The sequence below is a fragment of the Chlorocebus sabaeus genome, chromosome 1, assembly GCF_047675955.1.
Source record: "Chlorocebus sabaeus isolate Y175 chromosome 1, mChlSab1.0.hap1, whole genome shotgun sequence".
In the NCBI taxonomy this organism is placed as follows: Eukaryota; Metazoa; Chordata; class Mammalia; order Primates; family Cercopithecidae; genus Chlorocebus; species Chlorocebus sabaeus.
Genome location: NC_132904.1, coordinates 18,408,577 through 18,429,301, shown reverse-complemented (window position 1 = coordinate 18,429,301; position 20,725 = coordinate 18,408,577). Strand labels below are relative to the sequence as shown.

The 20,725-nt window shown below is 40.0% G+C and overlaps 1 protein-coding gene and 2 non-coding genes across 6 annotated transcripts in view; all 3 read right to left on the bottom strand.

The window, feature by feature from the left end:
- The window catches only part of CKAP5 (cytoskeleton associated protein 5), a 99,424-nt gene that overhangs the window by 7,576 nt on the left and 71,123 nt on the right, over positions 1-20,725 (bottom strand). For all 4 annotated transcript variants that reach the window (XM_007999933.3, XM_037999411.2, XM_037999409.2 and 1 more), the window contains exons 25-40: positions 19,763-19,957; positions 18,937-19,072; positions 16,542-16,630; positions 14,135-14,260; positions 12,462-12,611; positions 11,951-12,154; positions 11,600-11,735; positions 10,973-11,166; positions 9,582-9,754; positions 8,240-8,413; positions 7,891-8,011; positions 3,888-4,067; positions 2,303-2,490; positions 1,641-1,716; positions 415-603; positions 187-324 (exon numbers count right to left, since the gene is read on the bottom strand). In XM_007999933.3, the coding sequence (XP_007998124.2) occupies positions 187-324; positions 415-603; positions 1,641-1,716; positions 2,303-2,490; positions 3,888-4,067; positions 7,891-8,011; positions 8,240-8,413; positions 9,582-9,754; positions 10,973-11,166; positions 11,600-11,735; positions 11,951-12,154; positions 12,462-12,611; positions 14,135-14,260; positions 16,542-16,630; positions 18,937-19,072; positions 19,763-19,957 (2,469 nt within the window). The remainder of the gene's footprint in view (positions 1-186; positions 325-414; positions 604-1,640; positions 1,717-2,302; positions 2,491-3,887; positions 4,068-7,890; positions 8,012-8,239; positions 8,414-9,581; positions 9,755-10,972; positions 11,167-11,599; positions 11,736-11,950; positions 12,155-12,461; positions 12,612-14,134; positions 14,261-16,541; positions 16,631-18,936; positions 19,073-19,762; positions 19,958-20,725) is intronic.
- LOC119624634 (small nucleolar RNA SNORD67) lies at positions 7,738-7,841 on the bottom strand. Its single transcript, XR_005240787.1, has one exon. It is a non-coding gene; the product is annotated as a small nucleolar RNA SNORD67 (small nucleolar RNA).
- LOC119624633 (small nucleolar RNA SNORD67) lies at positions 11,362-11,472 on the bottom strand. The gene has a single exon (XR_005240786.1). It is a non-coding gene; the product is annotated as a small nucleolar RNA SNORD67 (small nucleolar RNA).

Here is a 20,725-nt window from a genome sequence, read left to right as displayed (position 1 = left end):
ATTTAGTTTAGATTTTAAAATTTCAAGGTGGAAATGGTTACTGCACCACAGCAGGAGATTGACTGGACCAGTCCGTGAGCCTTCACCTTGGACCTTCGGAAAAGGTATCCTGGTGACCTACACCTTAGATAAGATCACTTCTGGTATAGCCTCATTTCCCTCAATCTTTCAAGTCAGGCCACTCACTATTCGAGATGCTCCCTTTTCTGTTTCCTTATCAGACTTGCTCCCAGTCTGGTCCATACTGTGCTTCATCATCCGGCAGAGATGGGCCTCCAGCTCAGACTCGTTTTTGTTGTCGATCATTGTTAGGTGGTCCAGGATCTGAGGGAGACACATGAACGACTGATAGCACTGCCATTTCTATGATTTTCTCTCAGGCTCCCTCAGAGACCAGTTGCGATTCTTACTCACCTTGGGCCCTTTTAATTTGCATAAGGTGTGTAGCAGGGTCTTTAGGGTCCTTATGGGAAATTCACTTTTGCATTGCTTCAGTTTCTCTTTGGGGAAGACCTTCATGAAAATGTGGATATCTAGAAGAATTCTGTCTAGGTTAATGCTATTGATGGTATCAGGCAATAGTCGAACCATTCTCCAGAGACACTATTGAAAAAAGAATAAAAGAGTTAGAAGGAGTGACCGAAGAATGAGGATAATTTGTCACCATTCATATTCCCTAAGCTCTGGGCTCACTTCTAAAAGATGGGCAGGGCTATAAATATGGCACATCATATCTTTCAAGTTCAGCTGCTAAAACATGAAAATTTTAAATCACTTCTATCATGACACCAGCTGAAGTGTGTCCAGTCATTCATATCTAATCATCCATCTCCACTCATTCCCACTCCCCCAGAGCTAGGGGCCATCATTTAACCTGGTGGAAATTCTCTCTTGGGTTTCCTTGGTTCCTGAGAGTAAAGTAGTTCATGTTGCTTAACCAAATCTAATGCAAGGGGACAAAATATCTGATACTAATTCAGTGTAATAACAGTATTACAATGTTATAAATATGTTCATTTGGTCTCTTTCACAAAAGAGGCCAAATATCATAGGGCTGTACATATCTTTTTCCCCAAAATAAATGAAATCTGTTTCAAACTTCTTTCCTTTTGATCCTCAGAGAATTAGTAAAATATTTACAAAATACCTCCTCCCTTTCACTGTTTGAGGCCATGAACTGTTTAGGCCTGAACTTAGAATATAAATTGTAGGAAGGGAAAAACTGAAGACCAGTTCATATATATATGTGTGTGTGTGTATGTATGTGTATGTATAATTTATACATATATAATACATATACATATATATATAAAAACCATAAACATATATATATTTTAGAGATTAGGTCTCACTGTTGCCAAGGCTGGAGTTTAGTGGTATGATCAAGCTCACTCCTAGGTTCAAGTAATCTCCTCACCTCAGCCTCCTGAGTAGCTGTTACTATAAGTGCATGCCACTGCACCTGGCTAAATTTTTAAAAAATTATTTTATTAATATTTTTATTATGAAAAATATATTTTCAGGTATGACTTGGTTGATATGAGCCTATGTCTTTCTTAGCTCCAATTCCTCTTTCCCCATACTTTTAACAAAGTGATTGCATCTTTGAAAGAAAAGAGATCAAATCATTTCAACTTCACCTTCATAACAAGCTCTGAGAATTTGGGAGAACTGGCTGTTGCTAGCAGGCTGTCTTGGAGCAAAACAAGTAGGGCACTGGAAGAAAAATCCAACACAACAGCATTAAGTTTCAAACCTGCATTCCAATTACAATCAGTAGTTGAAAGGTCAAGTGAGATTACTCTATTCATCTAATAAATTGAGAGGTCATGGATCAGGAATTGTCTTGGACTACCTGACGTTCAGTTAAGAAAATAAACACCATTTAAGCCTTTTAAGTCACCACTTGGTAAGTGTAAGGTTTGTGACTCTATTTTTCATTGTCATTGGTAGCTGAGAAAGAATAAAAGGTACCTGAAATGTACAAGAAAAATGTAACTGACAAACTTTACAGTCCTATTCTAGAAAATGCATTATATTGGCTGGCTAAGTATTTACTAGTTTTAGCTATGGTCTCAGGCTAAAATACCTTTGGTCCACGATGAAGAGTAATAAATCAACTTCCTAGGCACGCTTAAAGTTATAACTGATGTAGTTATGTCAGTTATAACTTTAAGCGTGCCTAGGAAGTTGATTTATGATTGTTAGCTTGCCTAGGAAGTTGACTATGGACGTTATGGTTTCTAAGCGTAGACAAAAGAGAGGATGCCCCAGGCTCTATTTACTGAGAGTACAGATATACCTTAGGATGTTGGTCTGGTCCGACTTCTCCAGAACCTTCACCACCAAGAGGTTCACAGAGCGGATGACCTGTTGTCCTTCCTCAAGATCTTCAATCCGAGAATCCAGCATTAAGGTGATAAGGCCATGCATTAGGTCTTTTAGTACTCCAGTGGACGCCTCCCGGGCAAGGCTCTCTATCTGAAACAGCTATCCAGACATACTTGTGTCAGGGAGGTGTGAAACTCAATATAGAGAGTGAAGAATAGAAATGTGGGTGGCATATTCTGGTAAACATTCAATTATGTTGTGTTTTTTTTTTGAGACGGAGTCTCCTCTGTTGCCCAGGCTGGAGTGCAGTGGCGTGATTTTGGCTCACTGGAAGCTCCACCTCCCTGGTTCACGCCATTCTCCTGCCTCAGCCTCCCGAGTAGCTGGGACTACAGGCGCCCACCACCACGCCCAGCTAATTTTTTGTATTATTTTTTTAGTAGAGACGGGGTTTCACCGTGTTAGCCAGGATGGTCTTGATCTCCTGACCTCGTGATCCACCTGCCTCAGCCTCCCAAAGTGCTGGGATTACAGGCGCGAGCCACTGCGCCCGGCTATGTTGTGGTTTTTAAAATTTAGAATATTAACGAAAAAACAAAATCACCACACTCCCCCAAGCCTCTAGTAATAGGCAAAATTAATCAGTGTGCTTCTTTCTAATTGTAAAAGTTTGTTTTTGTTTTTCTTTCTGAGACGGAGTCTCGCTCTGTCGCCCAGACTGGAGTGCAGTGGCATGATCTCGGCTCACTGCAAGCTCTGCCTCCTGGGTTCAAGCAATTCTCTGCCTCAACCTCCCGAGTAGCTGGGACTACAGGCGCCCGCCACCAGGCCTGGCTAATTTTTTGTATTTTTAGTAGAGATGGGGTTTCACCATCTTGGCCAGCTGGTCCTGAACTCCTGACCTCGTGATCCACCTGCCTCAGCCTCCCAACGTGCTGAGATTACAGGCGTGAGCCACAGCTCCTGGCCAAAGTATTTGGTTTTACATGTGAAATTATTTATTGTTATGCCAAATTTGTAATTTCTGGCTAGTTGGCATCAAGTCCACCCTTTTAGCCCCAATTTAAGAAAGCATATTGAAATCCGAGTGATAATGTCTTTATTATCCTTATAATCTGCTCTAAAGGTAAAACATTGACAAATTTTTTTCCCTTTTATTTTTAGCTAACATGTAATAACTGTACAAATTTATGGAATACAGAGTGATATTTCAATACATGTATACAATGTCTACTGATCAAACCAGTCTAATTAGCATTTTTAATGTAACCATACTTATCTGTGGAAAGGCAGCTATGGCCTACCACGCCTGATGAAGAAACTGACAGGAAGAAGCTGGGTAGTCTGTAAGCATTTTACTTTATATCCTAACAGTAAGGTGGGATGGAGTGTAGCAAAACATTCAATGGAGGCCATCAGTAACTTGCTATACAACGCATGTAAAATTCTACCAAGTGACACAGGACTCACTGCAACATCTGCATGGACTCTGGCTTTTGAACCTATGTAGGCTGAGAGATTGATGGGAAGCTGAAATCCTGCAGAGGTGCCCTTACCGAAATCATGTTGCCAATGATACAGCTATACAACTTGATGATCTCATCCTTCTCCAATTTCTCATCTGCCATGTGTGTATTGTAGATGAGTCTTAGCTGCATAAACGTGGCTATGAGAAACTGATCAATATGGCCGGACATGGCTTCAGCTTTGTCTTCCTGTCTCAGGACCTCATCGATCTGATAACAAAAATATCAAGATATATTTTTCAAGCTTTATATTCTAAAGCAGCAGGAAGACACTATATGAAACTTCTCTGTAAGAATATTTAATAGCAAAGTACTTCCAAAGTCTTACCTTAAAAAAAAAGCCCATTTACTTTATTTACTTATTTTATTCATTTATTATTTTGCTCTTTCGCCCAGGTTGGAGTGCAGTGGCACAATCTTGGCTTACTGCAACCTTCACCTTCCGGTTTCAAGTGATTCTCCTGCCTCAGCCTCCTAAGTAGCTAGGATTACAGGCGCCTGCCACCATGCCCATCTAATTTTTGTATTTTAAGTAGAGACAGGGTTTCACCATGTTGGCCAGGCTGGTCTCAAACTCCTGACCTTGTGATCCACTCACCTCGGCTTCCCAAAGTGCTGGGATTACAGGTGTGAGCCACCGCGCCTGGCCCCATTTATATATAAATAACTAGTCCTTAGGGATTCAGTCATTCAACAAATATTTACTGAGCAAGATATTAGATAAATGAGTCACAGGTTCGATTCTAAGAGGCTCATTGTCTAATTCAGGGAATAATAATCCTTATGTTTGGCTGGGCGCAGTGGCTCACGTCTGTAATCCTGGCACTTTGGGAGGCCAAGGTGGGCGAGTCACTTGAGGTCAGGAGTTGGAGACCAGCCTGGCCAACATGGTGAAACCCCATCTGTACCAAAAATAGAAAAATTAGCCTGGCGTGGTGGCAGGCACCTGTAATCCCAGCTACTCAGGAGGCTGAGGCAGGAGAACTGCTTGAGCCCAGGAGGCGGAGGTTGCAGTGAACCAAGATCACGACACTGAACTCCAGCCTGGGTGACAGAGCGAGACTCCATCTCAAAAACAAAACAAAACAAAAATCCTTATGTTTAAATATACAATTTATTAAAAAGAGAGCTTTTTAGACTCTTCAGACAGGCCTGATATTACGATCTCCATTTACCAGATGAAAAGTGAGGCTCAGAAAGATCAGACTACTGGTCCAAACTCAAAAACTCAGCTTTCTCACATATTGGTCCAGTGTTCTGTTTCAGTGCACTGGCTGTCACTAATGGTAATAAGGCATTGTTTATATCCAGTCTGTTAGCAAGTTCTGTGGATTCTACTTCCAAAAGAAACGCTGAAACCATGACTTCCTTCCTCGTCACCATTATCATCCTAGTGGCACATAGTACCTTTCATATAAATTTTGGCCACAACTTCCTAAAAGAATTGCTGGAATTCACTCTTGCCTTGCATATAATTTTATCTCTAGAGTGGCCACAGTAATTTCTTCCACAATTAATACAAACAAAAAATCTGCAAAGGTGAAAAAAAAGTACATTACAGAAACGTTGAAAGGGTAGTAAAGGAACTCTTTTATCCTGAATCATTTAAAAGTTGTCAATCTGATGTTCCATGACCCTGATACTTTAGGGTATACTTATTAACAACAGGGACATTCTCCTTCATAAGTACAATAAAACCATCAACATCAAGAAATTAACATTGATGTCACTACAATCTAATCCTCAGACCCCATTCCATTTTCTCCAATAACCTCAATTATGTCCTTTAAAGCAAAAGACCAGTCTAGAATCACGCACTGCATTTACCTGTCATGTCTCTCAGTCTCTTTATAGTGTAGGACAGTTCTTCAGTGTTTCCTTGACTTTCTGGACCTTGAATCTTTTTCTTTTTTTCCTTTTTTTGGAGATGAAGTTTTGTTCTTGTTGCCCAGGCTGGAGTGCAATGGCGCAATCTTGGCTCACAGCAACCTCCACCTCCTGGGTTTCAAGATATCCTCCTGCCTCAGCCTCCTGAGTAGCTGAGATTACAGGCGTGCGCCACCATGCCCGGCTATTGTTTTTTGTATTTTTAGTAGAGACAAGGTTTCTCCATGTTGATCAGGCTGGTCTCGAACCCCCAACCTCAGGTGATCTGCCCACCTTGGCCTTCCAAAGTGCTGGGATTACAGGCGTGAGTCACTGCACCCAGCTTTGACCTTGAATCTTTATAAAATGTCCTTAATTTGTACATGTTTCCCATGATTCAGGTTATGCAACATCAGGAATATCAGCAAAGTGATGTGGAACTCTCACTGGATCCCATCAATGTAGCACATAATTTCCTTTTATCACCCTGACGCAGTGGCTCACGCCTATAATCTCAGCACTTTGGGAGGCCAAGGCAGGTGGATCACCTGAGGTGAGAAGTTTAAGACCAGTCTGGTCAACATGATGAAACCCTGTCTTTACTAAAAATACAAAAATTAGCTGGGCGTGGTGGTGGGTGCCTGTAATCCCAGCTGCTAGGGAAGCCGAGGCAGGAGAATTGCTTGAACCCAGGAGGCAGAGGCTTCAGTGAGCTAAAATTGCCCCACCGCACTCCAGACTGGGCAACAAGGCGAGACTCCATCTCAAAAAAAAGAAAAAAAAAAAAAAATTACAAAACAATCTCATTTTGTCACATTGTTGTTGATTCACTTTGGGTTGTTTTATTTTTTAAATTTTATTAATTTATTTTTTGGGGATGGAGTCTCGCTCTGTCACCCAGGTTGGGGTATAGTGGCACGATTTCGGCTCACTGCAACCTCCACCTCCCGGGTTAAAGTGATTCTCCTGCCTCAGCCTCCCGAGCAGCTGGGACTACAGGCGTGCGCCACCACGCCCAGCTAATTTTTGTATTTTCAGTAGCGACGAGATTTCACCATACTGGCCAGACTGGTCTCGAACTCCTGACCTCATGATCCACCCACCTTGGCCTCCCAAAGCACTGGGATTATAGGTGTGAGCCACTGCACCTGGCCTATTTTTTTTTTTTTTTTGAGACATGGTCTCACTCTGTCACCCAGGCTGGAGTACAGTGGTGCAATCACAGCTCACTGCAGCCTCAACCTCCCAGGCTCAAGCAATTTTCCCACCTCAGCCACCTGAGCAGCTGGGACTCCAGGCAGGAGCCACCATACCCACCCGTGACTTCTGTTTTAAAAAATTTCTAATAGTTTCCCATCATAATTGAAATAAAATCCAAACAACTCACCCTGGTGCTTTTAAAGCCCTACATGATATGATCACTGTCTGCCTCTCAAATCTCATTCTGTATCATTCTCCCCCTTTAACACTATGCTCCAGGCACATGAACCTTATTTCCTTGAACTTCAAGCTCATTTCTGCCCTAAGACCTCTGAATACGAGGTCTTTCCTCTCCTTGGAATACTCTTAGCCACAAGGATATCAGAGTTTTCCTGATCATCCAGTCTAAGTATCTACTCAGTTCCTCTCTGTCATTACTCCATTTAAGTTATATTTACACAGTTGTTACAACTGTGTGATATTTTCTTGTTTACTTGTCTCTGTCCACTAAAATCTAAATAAGTTCCATGAGAGTTGGTCCTTACTTGTTAGCTGCTGTTTTATCTCTAGCCTCTGGTGAATCAATGCAATTATAAAAAAATGCAAGGCTTAGCCAGGTGCAGTGATGCAAGCCTGTTGTCCCAGCTACTCAGGAAGCTGAGACAGGCGGATTACTTGAGCCCAGGAGTTTGGAGCTGCAGTGTGCTATGACAGTGCCTGTGAATAGCCACTGCACTCCAGCCCAGACAACATAGTGAGACCAAAAGAAAAAAAAAAGAGTAAGGCTCTATTACAGCCATATCCTCTGAGGCACATGATGACTGAGTGGCACCTGTGCATTTCTCTCCTCGGGAAAGAAACACTGCCTGCATCCCCTAATGCTAGGACTCTGCGAGTGTGCAATTCATCACATTTATAGCCTCTATGTCCACCAATGGAATCCCTGTCACAGAAGCACACCCATTACCTGTGTCAGAGCTTGGATACTTGTGTTGATGTCACCACTGGCTACTTGGGAGATAATGAAATTGATTGTGGATGCTGTATTACTATGCATATCATCGAAGTGTGGAGAAACAGCCCGGATCCTAGATAGCAGAGCAAAGAGAAAACTTCAATCTCTATTACAAGACATCCCAGTCAGTTGGAATTATACAATTCTCCACTAGGTCCAGGTCTTAGTTAACAACTGCTATCATTCAGAAAGAAATCAGTTCTAAAAAGTTTTAACTGCACATTACCACAAAGGGCATATTTCACATATGCCGTCTGATCATCATGAACTGCTCATATTTAAATGAAAGAGTTTAACTCACTTGGGTTCAGGAATAAGGACTGGCTCAAAAATGTCATCCAGTTTGTGCTGAACAAGTTCTGGCATTTCACATCGGACTGTACCATTGTCATTCTCAATCTCATCTAGATCCAGCTGGAATTCTCGGCGGACCATCTGGGCTGCCTCAGGATGCCCACTCATGCTTCGGGCTTGGCTAAGGGAAGCAAAAGGAGGCTCCTGAACTAAGAGAGACTTCTTAACCAAAGGGCAAGAGTAGCACTGTCAGTTGCCCCAAAGCTTCAGGACAGATGTTCAACTTCTGGTTTCAGCCCCCCTGAATGATTTAAGTCCCTGAGCTAAGCAAGTGCCTTTAATAGCCAACAACATTGGTTCATGAATATCCTAAGAGGGCAGATAACTTTAACTTATACTTACATTACCTGCCAAGTTATAAGTATTTGTTCTAGTTCACTAAAGCCCATAAACCTTGTACTTCTATTCCTGATGGGGCAGAAAACAATCAAAGATAATTATATTGACTCAAAGTTCACTACTTATGGGCAAATATATAAGAAAAATCTAGACTGGCTGGTTCTTTTCCACCAAATTAACCAGTGCTTTAATTTTGCTAATCATAAGTACCATTCCATGCAGTGTTCAGCACATTTTATACTTTGTGAGACCACTAGTCACCCCTTTTTAGAATATTCACTCTTGACAGGTCAGGGCCAGCTTTACATCCAAGAAATAGGGATTCAAAGTTTCCAAATTCAAGTTGGTTAAAATTATACTCATGACACAACCCAAAATAGAGCTGTCTTGCTTAGGAGGCAGTATTTTGAGTCCCTAAGCCAATTTTGGGTTGCATGTATTTTATTTAGCCTTATCTCAAGAATAGGAAATTAAGCACAACCAAGTATAACACAAAGAAGAAAGTGAATCAATGTTTTAGCCACATGACATTGAACTTTTGTGGAAGACTTGATTCATGGGGTACTTATGGACACCCTCTACCCTGATTATAAACTCTAAGCTAGTCACCCTCCAGAGGGGATGAATCCAAGTCAGAAGTTAGAAAGATATAAGAGCCCTGCTAATGAGAAATTAGCAGGCAGTACTTACATCCTATAAGTGCGATACATAATTCTGTCCACGGAAAAGCAGTGAAAGAAGGCACAAGACCATTTAGAAGTGGTTTTGAGACAAAGACAAAGACAATGAAGACTGAAGGATCAGACATTTGGTTACAATACATTTACCCAGACACTCTGTCATGCATGATAATGGCTACAAGAACTCAAGATTATGTTACAGGACAGGCTGTGAGCACACAAGGCAAAGGCCATAGAGATGCTCTTAGACAAGTATCTCTATCTACATACTTGAGTTTGGAAGACATGTCCTCAGCTGGTCCCTTGCGTAACATGTTGGCATTGGAGCTTATGTTCTGTGCACGCTGAGGTTTCTCTTCCACTTGTTTTATTGGTGCAGCGGAGGGTCTCTTTGCTGACCGCTTAATCCTCTCCTCGAGCATGCTCATATCCTTTTCAGAAAGCTGTAAAGAGGCCAAATTTAGAAACTTAACTGAATAACTCAATAATATCTATTTTCATATCAAAACAAATAGAACCTTCTATGTTAGGACATGTTTACTTTCAAAGCACCACACTTCAAAATGAACTACTGTTAATACCTGCCTAGCTGCTAACAGGAAGAGGAGATAAGAAAGAAGGAGGGGCTGGGTGCAGTGGCTCATGCCTGTAATCCCAGCACTTTGGGAAGCCAAAGCAGGAGGATCACTTGAGCCCAGGAGTTTGACACCAGCTTGGGCAACATGGTGAAACACCATCTCTATAAAAAGTATAAAAATTAGGTGGGCATGGTGGCACACGCCTATAGTCCTAGCTACTCAGGAGGTTGAAGTCAGAAGATCACTTGAGCCTGGGAGGTCGAGGCTGCAGTGAACCATGATCACACCACTGCACTCCAGCCTAGGTGACAGAGCAAGACCCTGTCTCAAAAAAAAAAAAAAAAAGGAAAGGAAAGGATAAAAAAGAAAGCCAATTAGTAACTACAAATAAAAAGGTCAAAAATTAAATGAAGCTTCCCCATTTTTTGTTTTGTCACCACTATCTAGCTGTGTGACTATGGGCAAGAAACTTCATTTTTGGTCATCTATAAAATTCCCAACTGCTTTATATTCTTCACTGAGTAGTAGTGAGAATTAAATCAGAAAATATAAATAAACATATTTAAGCCCAGTGTAAATATATGGTGACACTATGAGGTAACTGAAGACAGAGGTCCAGACTCGCTCAAACGAAATAAGAAGTCAGAGGCAGAACCTAATGTGAGTGGAAAACTGGCTCATGGCTGTAGCTCAAGACGTGATCTGACAGATACTAGTATCCACACTATACACAAGTAAGCACTTTTTAACCAAAAACTCGATGCAGTAAAAATTACAGAGCAGACTGCCAGGAGGAATTTAAACCCAGGACTAGCTCAGATTTCTTGATTCAAAAATAGCACTCATTTCTAAAGTAAATTTACTATGAATAGAATGCTCAGAAAAGAAAACTTGATTTCCATTAAAACAGCCTAATCAGAGACACCTCAAGGGTCTATCCGGATTCTAGGACACATTGATAGGTTGAGTTGACTAAAAAGTAGTAAAAGCTTAGCTACAGTTGAGAGGACAGGAAACCTAGCACCTAGGAGATCTTGCAATTCTTTTCACAACATGCTGACAGTGTTCGGAGAAGTCACTCACATTTCCAATCAGTTTGAACACCTGATCCCCATGTACATTGTACACCGTTACAATGGTGTTGAGTGCAGCATTGCGTACAGCATTGTCACGGTCTCCTATGTGAACAGCTATTTCCTTTAAGGCTTTTCCTGGGGTTGGTTGGCAAACATTCATGCCATAGGACTCAACCAGACATCCCAGCTCTTCCAGGCACTCTGATGGGGGAGAAAGGCTAGATTAATGAAACAACACATATTTGGGATAGAGACTTATCCTTACTAGAGAAATTTCCCTTGGCATATATGAAGGACTTAAATCTGACTCTGGCTCTGCCTAGGATTTTTTGTTTACTGCCTTTTATCAGTTAAAAAATGGTATTTCAGCAAGTGCTCCTGAAAGGAAGAGATGCCTGTGAATCAGATGGCCCCTGTGCACTTGATTTTGTCACCAGGGTGATACTGAGTGGTGCCTGTATCACCTGATACCATGGCTCCACCAGTGTGCAACTCATCACTCTCACAGTCTAAATCAGGAGGTTGGAATCAACTACATAGGCATTGGAGAAATTTATTTGTTCATCTATAAACTATTTCTTCTATAGGCTACTGCTGCAGAGATTCATATCTCAGTTTAAACTATTTGCTTCACCTGCTCTCTGCTTAGAGTTTTTGGATTTGGTTCCTTCCATGATAAAGGGAAACATCTTGCTAGCTGGGTAGACAAGGCACATCCGGTTCAGGATGGCACGAACATCTTTACGAATGACATCCTTTGGTTCTCCAACCTAGTCACAACAAGGAAAATAATGATTAAGTGAGGCATTTCCTAAGTAGTAATGATTCTCCCATGCATTACTATGTTTTGAAAGAATAGGGAAATAGGGATGAGTAGGGAAGGTACCATGATATAATCAGTAAAAAAGGGAGAGGAAATAAAAGTATAGAAACTGAGGTCAGCTGGGAACTCAAGCAGTCTCCCAGAGAGAGAACACCACATTACCTTGACAACAAGATAGGGGATGAAGGAAGATGCTTCACTCTCAGTAAGATGATATTCTTCCTCACTTAGCAAGGTGAAGAGCAATTTTAAATATTCTAGTGCTTTCATCAGGACACTTGTATTGGTGTCAAAAAACCTCAGGGTAAGCCACTTTAAGATAAGATCCAGGCAACCAATAACACCTTCTTTTTCACTCTCCAAGTGCTTAAAATAAAAGAAAACAAAACTCCCACAAATAAGAATATACAAAATCTCAATTCTACTAGGCAAGTGTCTCTTAAATTTTATTGGAGCCCAAAAATAAAATGACAGATTTTTAAGCCTTCAATTAAGACCTAAAAAATATACACACACATTCATTTATTCTACCAAATAATAAAACAGCTCTAAAAAATAGAGAACATAGTATATTCTACTTCCTTTTCAAGTCATGCAAACTTCAGATTATTTCATAGGGCTCAGTATTTTCACATGTCTGAGATACATGTATATTTATCTATTGCAGACTTACATCAACCATAACAGCCAGGGCTTTGTTATGATGCTGAAAGTCTGAGTGAAACATCTCATCTTGTAACCATTTAGCCACACAGCTAGACATTTGAGTCTTCAGCTGCTCAATGTATTCATCCCGTGGGGTAGTAAAATTCCACTTTAGCACCTGGAAAAAACAAACAGTGAAAAGTGGCTACAGGGTGTTCAACTGAAATGAGGTAGAGAGCCTTATATAATGCAGCTGCAGGAACAATCTAATAAAATTATTTCAAAATTCAACAATATTCATTTGTAATTAAATATGAATGCAGATGTCAAGGTGTCATACTTCTTGAAGCTTAACAACTCTGAAAATCTTATAGGAATACACATTTTTGGAATTCTTTGTTTTTGAGACAGAGTCTCACCTGTTGCCCGGGCATGGCAGAGTGCAGTGGCACGATCATAGATCACTGTAGCATTAACCTCCCAGGCTCAAGTGGTTCTTCTGCCTCAGCCCCCCAAGTAGCTGGGATTACAGGCAGGCACCATTATGCCCAGCTAATTAAAAAAAATTTTTTGTAGAGACAAAGTCTCACTATGTTGTCCAGGCTGGTTCTGAATTCCTGGGCTCAGGCAATCTGCTTGCCTTAGCCTCCCAAATTGTTGGGCCGACAGGCATGAGACACTGTGCCTGGCCTTGCAATTCTTACTAAAGAAAAAAAAAATCAATCCTACATATAACTATATAACATGGTGGACACTGCTGCCACATCTTTGAGAGAGAAAATTTGAAATATCTATCAAAATTATGCATATCGTCATTCTAGGAGTTTAACATAGATACACTCACATATGTGTAACAAAGACCTACATTCAAAGATATTCACAGCAGCACTGTTTGTAATAGTGAAAGACAAGAAACAACCTAAATGTCGAACATATTGGGATAAGGATAAAGAAAGGTATATACATATAATGCACCAATACAGTGATACACACATATATACACAGATACGAATGATCTTTCAGATATTTCAAACATCATTAAAAGAAAACAGTGAGATACAGAACAAACAATATGGCATGTCTCCATCTGTATAAAAGAAGGGCTATGTAAAAATATACATATGATAGTAGAGGTACAAAATATTTCTGGAGTAATACATTGAAAAAATGAGTACTAATATCCTCCCTGTGGAGGGATACTGGAACAGAGACATGCTTTTCATACCATACTTTGCACTTTCTGTACTGCAAATAATTTTTTAAAAAGATTATGCATTTTGAAAACAAATTTAAGTACCTAATGAAATCAAAGCAACATAAGATAAATGACTGAACTAGCCATTTATACAGTCACAAAATCTGCCTTGTAAGGTCTTGAAAAGAAAGATTAATGAAGAAGTTTATATATCCAGTTAATTAAAAAAAAAAAACAACATTCCATTCTTTGATTTTAAAAATGAAGATACCAAAAAGCTACGAAATCATTTATTTCTATTTACAGGGAAAAATAGGCAATAACTCTATTCTATAGTTTATTTGTAGGAATTAATGCTCCCATGAACTAAATAATAATATAATTTATAAGCAAAAGAAACACTTAATTCCTAGATATTTCACAATAACATGGATTTCAGACAGCAAAACTATTCCTGAATAACAATACAAGCAAAAATCTCCTGACGATTCTTAATCCTTCCTTACCTTCAATCCTTTTTCATCTTTCATCCTTTGCTCTTTTCCATTCGGAACAACAATAAAAATAGGCCCAGATTTGTCTTCATCCTCCTTTAAGCTGGTTTTGCTTGGCACCTTCTTCCCTTGTGCACTCTACAACCAAGGTTCAGGGAATACTGATTAGCTTGGCCACCTCTCCTTAAGAATATGATGCTGCTGCCCAGTAAAAGGGCACCATAGAAAACAGAGAAATCTTTCTACATGATATTTCACATGAAAAAAACATGCATCATAAGAATCTTGTATATGTTTTTGAACAGGTTCTTTAGAAATTTTTCTGAGAATATTCTTAAGTAACTGTCGGTTAGTTCTTGGACTAGCATGTTATGTAGTTGGAAAAGCTGCTATTACTGATCATTAGTCTAGGTCACAAATTTTTTGTTTACTGGATAATTTTTTTTTTCTTGAAATCTTCAACACTATAGCTTTCCCTATTAATGACATTCTTTTTTTTTTTTGAGATGGAGTCTCACTCTGTCGCCCAGGCTGGAGTGCAGTGGCGTGATCTCAGCTTACTGCAATCTCCACCTCCTGGGTTCAAGTGATTCTTCTGACTCAGCCTCCTCAGTAGGTGGGACCATAGGCGCCCACCACCACCCCTGGCTAATTTTTGTATTTTAGTAAAGACGGGGTTTCACCATGTTGTCCGGCTGGTCTCGAGCTCCTGACCTCAAGTGATCCACCCACCTCGGCCATTAATCACATCTTGAATGGCATTTACACATTTCAAAACACTTAGTTTGAAAGCTTTTCTGTTTCTTTCCGTTGATATTTAAATCTATCTCTATCATAATAGCATAAACTGAAGACCTTTTGAACTTGCTTCTAGAGAAAGTTACAAGAAATGCTTTAAATACTTAACTCACTAAAGTGGTTTTAAAAAATAATCCAAGATTTAAAATCTTCATATCAGATAGAAAATAGTAAACAATAGTACACATATTTAAGGTAAAATTCAAATTTCATTACTGGAATCATTATTATTATAAATGTAGCATGGCCACTATTTCTAGTTGGCCAGAATTTCTTTCTAGTATAAACACTAAAGTCATTCAGACCAAACAAATATGAGATCATTTATATGAAACTGCTTCGTAAGCGTAAAAAGATTGGAAAAAAAATTACGGCATTAAGAACGGAGTCAAAAATACTGCAAAACACTCGTGATCAAAACTAAAATAAGCACTTGTTAAATTTGGGATGAGGACAGGCAGACAGGAAAAGAACAACATCACTGGATAGTTTAAATTAATTCACTGAGGAGTTAAAGGGCCTAAGCATAGGAAAGAAAAATGGTTAACTGTAATATTTAGAAGAATGGCCCTAGAATGTGTACTCCAAAATGGGGGTGTAATAATACATGTACTGGCTAAAAAACATTCTCACTCTATACTTTTTCATCAATTACAGGAAGTAAATTAAATAATTCTCTATTTAGATTTACTACCCATTGCAGTTTTGCAATTTTCCTTTTGTAAGTATTAAATAATTAACACTCTGAATATGTCTATTAATCTGAATCTTGATAATGACAATTTTCTGTGATTTATAAACTTAATTAAATGAAAAAATCACCCAGGGGATAAAGTTGAACATTTGAACACACTGCTTTAAATTGTCTAATTCTCCATGAATACTGAAAGAATTAGTGATGCATCAAAATAAATCCCACTGGGACAAATGGTGTTTCCCTGCAGACTAACTGAAACATCTTCTAGTATGATGACAACAGTGCCATATTTGAAGGAAGTTGATTTAACTCCTTTTCTTAAATCCAAATCAGCCTAAAGTGTTTATTATGCCAGAGCTACAAATGCTTGCTTTCTCCTTTTTTTTTCCCCCTGAGTCTCGCTCTGTCACCCAGGCTGGAGTGCAATGGTAAGATCTTGGCTCACTGCAACCTCCACCTCCTGGGGTCAAGCGATTCTCCTGCTTCAACTTCCCAAGTAGCTGGGATTACAGGTATTTGCCACCATGCCCGGCTAATTTTTGTATTTTTAGTAGAGACAGGGTTTCGCTATGTTGGCCAGGCTGGTCTTGAACTCCTGACCTCAAGTGATCCGCTTGCCTCGGCCTCCCAAAGTGTTGAGATTACAGGTGTGAGCCACTGCGCCCGGCCCTTTCTTCTTTCAATAAAGTATATCTTTCCCCAAAAATCTACATGAAAGGAAGATGACAGTACCTCTTGAGAGCAGGATGTCTCCGTTTTAGGACCTTATTAAAAATGAGCCACAGAAATTTGTATAAATAATTTGATAATATCAATAGCAATGATGTTCTTTTATATATAATGTGATCCTTCCTAATAGAATGACTCAGTGTATAAAATATATTTAAAAGCAAGTCTGCATCGAAGTATACAGAGTTAACATACCTTTGCTTTAGAGGATAATCCTGGAGCTTTGGCCTTTTTTGGATCAGGTTTGGGTTCTGCACTGCTGGAAATAGAATCTTCAGCAGGTGCTTTGAGAAAAAAATATATATATACTATAAACTTTAATATTTTGGACAGGTTAAATATATGATGATGACAAGGAAGCCTGCAGTCTTAAATGTATCAGTTTATAAGATGTTTTCAGTTAGTTTTTCTTTTTTTTTTAAATGAGACAGGATTTTGCTCTATCTCCCAGGCTGGAGTATAGTGGTGCCTTCACGGTGCTCACTGCAGCCTTGACCTCCCGGGCTCAGTGAATTCTCCCACCTCAGCCTCCCTAGTAGCTGGGACTACAGAACTGTGCCACCACACTCAGCTAATTTTCTCTGCAGTTTTTGTGGAGACAGGGTTTCACCATGTTGCCCAGGCTGGTCTCAAACTCCTGGGCTCAAGCAATCCACCCACCTTGGCTTCCCAAAGTGCTGGGATTACAGGCGTGAGCCACTGTGCCTGGCTCAGATTTTTTTTTCCTAATAATTTTTCTCCCAAAATCTCTCTTTAAGCATAAAAGGGAAATTAATTCAGAAAATCTATATCTCATTTACCAACATTTAAACTGTAGTTTCATTTGTTTGTTTAGAGACCGTGTTTCTGTCACACAGGCTAGAGTGCAATAGCATGATCGGGGCTCACTGCAGCCTTGACCTCCCTGGCTAAAACAGTCCTCCCACCTCACCTTCCTGAAGAGCTGGGACTACAGGTGTGTACCACCAAGCCCAGCTAACTAAAACAATTTTTTTTTTTTAGAGACAGGGTCGCACTATGTTGCCCAAGCTGGTCTTGACCTCCTTGTTCTCTCAAAGTGGTGGAATAACAGGTGTGAGCCACCATGCCCAGCCCAGACTGATACTTTCTTAAGGGTAAGGACATCTTTGATATTCAGTATCTGCTACATAGCAAGATCCCAATAAAAGTTAAAACTGAATATGCACTTTAATAAAGAGTTTTACACATGTAAATTTTTTTTTTTTTTTTGGGAGACTGGTTCTGGCTTCGTCACCCAGGCTGGAGTGCAGTGGTGCGATCGTGGCTCATTGAAGGCTCAACCTCCTGGGCTGAAGTGATCCTCCCACCTCAGCCCCCTGGGTAGCTGGGACCACAGGTGTGCGCCACTAAGCCTAGCTAATTTTTGTAATTTTTGTAGAGATGTGGTTTTGCCATGTTGATCAGGCTGTAAAATTTCTAACTTTATAGCATCAACAATTTCTATTCCACTAAATTCAAGAATATTGTTAAGCAGTAAGTCTAAAAATGAATTGGCCACAGGTTATATATTATTGAATTTTATTTATTTTTATTTATTTAGTTTGAGACAGAGTCTTGCTCTGTCCCTCAGGCTGGAGTGCCGTGGCGTGATCTTGGCTTACTGTAACCTCTGCCTCCTGGATTCAAGTGATTCTCCTGCCTCAGCCTCCTGAGTAGCTGGGATTACAGGTGTGCACCACCACACCCAGCTAATTTTTGTATTTTTAGTAGAGGTGGGGTTTCTCCATGTTGGCCAGGTTGATCTCAAACTCCTGACCTCAAGTGATCCACTGGCCTCGGCCTCCCAAAGTGCTGGGATTACAAGCATAAGCCACCCAGCCTATTATGGAATTTTAGTATCAGGATAAAGAAATCAAGAATTTTCCCTTAAAGAAGGTTAATAAAGTAGATTAAGCTAGATTCTCCCAATTCCTCTTCTAATTATAGTATCCAGGAGCAGAAAACAGTTGTGGAAACCTTAAATGTAGGATGCAACACTTCAGAAAGGACTATTTTGATGTGCTATTCCAAAACTCCTTTTGGGGTCAGGTGCGGTGGTTCAAGTCTGTAAGTCCAGCACTTTAGGAGACTGAGACAGGAGGATCGCCTGAGGCCAGGAGTTTGAGACCAGTCTGTGCATCACAACAAAACCTCATCTCTATAAAAAGTAAAAAAATTTAGCCAGGTGTGATGGCGCATGCCTGTAGTCCCATCAACTTGGGAGGATGAGACACAAGGAACACTTGAGCCCAGGAGTTCAAGGTTGCAGTGAACTATGATCATGCCACTACACTCCCTCCTGGGTGACAGAGCAAGACCCCAACTCTAAAAACAAAACAAAACAAAAACAAAAAAACCATTTTAGAATTAGAAACCAAATTAGTCACCTTTGTACTCAGTACAGTTTCTGGCATAAAATAGGTACTTGACTACTTGACAAATGTTTGTGAAAGGAAAGTAAGGAGAGAAGGAAGGAGAGCTTGGATCTACGCTGTAAGGAAATGTGATTTAAAAGAGACAAGGCTGAATGTCTTTTTAGAGTTCCTCAGGGCTATTTCCTTCCCCTTTAACCCTCTTAAGATAGAGTTACCTGATGCAGGCTGGAATTTGGCTGGAGCAGACCCTCCCATTGGTTTAGAAGTTGCTTTAGCGGGTGGAGCAGGCTTGGCTGGCATGTTAGCTTTGGCTTTCTCTAGCATGGCCAATACCTGATCTTTAGAAGTTGGCTAGAGAGACAAAATAACATAAAAAGTGAGAGGTCACATAAACGATAAAGTCATACAAAGCTTATGAACAAATCCTCTATCGAACAAATGACTGAGCTCCTAGTTTTGAAATACCACTGAAGTAAGGGAGGCAGCACATGGTGTCAGAAGTCACACACATTATTAAGTCACACTAAGGTAGGTATCATTCTAGAAGGTCACAGTTTTCACCCCTGTGAAGTCAGCAGATTTTTACTTCTACACTGCTTAATATTTTATTTTTGCTTGTTATGATTTCAAATTGAGACTCACAGGAGGTAATATGGTTTTTTGCTCATATAAATTCATGTTTAATATATATATATTTTTGAGACGGAGTTTCGCTCGCTGCCCAGGCTGGAGTGCAGTGGCACGATCTCAGCTCATTGCAACCTCTGCCTCCTGGGTTCATGCAATTCTCCTGCCTCAGCCTCCCAAGTAGCTGGGATTACAGGCATGTGCCACCAAACCCGGCTAATTTTTTTGTATTTTTTGTAGAGATGGGGTTTCACCATGTTGGCCAGGTTGGCCTTGAACTCCTGACCTCAGGTGATTCACCTGCCTCGGGCTCCCAAAGTGTTGGGATTACAGGCGTGAGCCACCGTGACTGGCCCATGTTAAATATATTTTTTAATAGCTTTTAACAGCAGTAGCAGCAACAAGAAGTAGTACCTTTAGTTTCCCAGTAGCCTTGGCCATTTTTTCATATCCTAAATGCATCATGAAGAATGGCAAAGCATCTTGGGCCTTCTTTCGCACATCTCCATTTCGATCTTCTAGGCAGGAGTAGAGATGAGGAACACAAAGGATAAGGTCTGTAGGGGTGGAACGAAGAGTAGGTAGTTTCTCAGCCAGCCAGCCCAGAAGCTGCCAAAAGAAATAAAGACTAGTTACACACTTCAAATGAAGACTGTTATCATGTATGATCTCAGGCTTACTGATTTCATTAGTCTCAAGCACTAAATTAGCTTTCACACTATAACTTTCCAATATGAAATCAGTACTTTTCATAATTCAAGAACTGTGCTATATTTAAATAATATATTCAATGATGACAATCATCTTTAAGATAAGGACACATTTCTTTGGACTATATTTGGGTATTAAATTATAAAGCTTTAATAGTTCTTAATACATCTTAAAGATGAAAAAGTTTGACTTTATCTCCCTTTAGTTCTGAAAAATATTTAGCTAGAAGACCCAAAGCACTTATTGTGATCAGAAGGTTACAAATTTTACCAAGACTTCTATTTTTTGCCTTATGTTGACATTTTTTTCTATATATCCCTAAAATAGTTCATATTTGTATTTTTCATTTTTGAGACAGGGTTTCACTCCCATCACCCAGGCTGGAGGGCAATGGCATAATCTTGGCTTGCAGGCCAGTGGGATTGGCTTTAGTCATGCAGCATAATTCCTTGGAGATTTATCTGAATTGCTGCATTTACCAGCAATTTGTTCTTAATTGCTAAATAGTATTCCATGTATGGATATACAAGAGATTTGTTTAACCATTCACCTATTGAAAGGTATCTGAACTGTTTCCAGTTTTTGGCTATTATGCAGTAAAATGCTCTACCCTTGAGCTATAATCCCAGTTTTTGGCTACTATGATTGAAGTTGCTATGAATATTT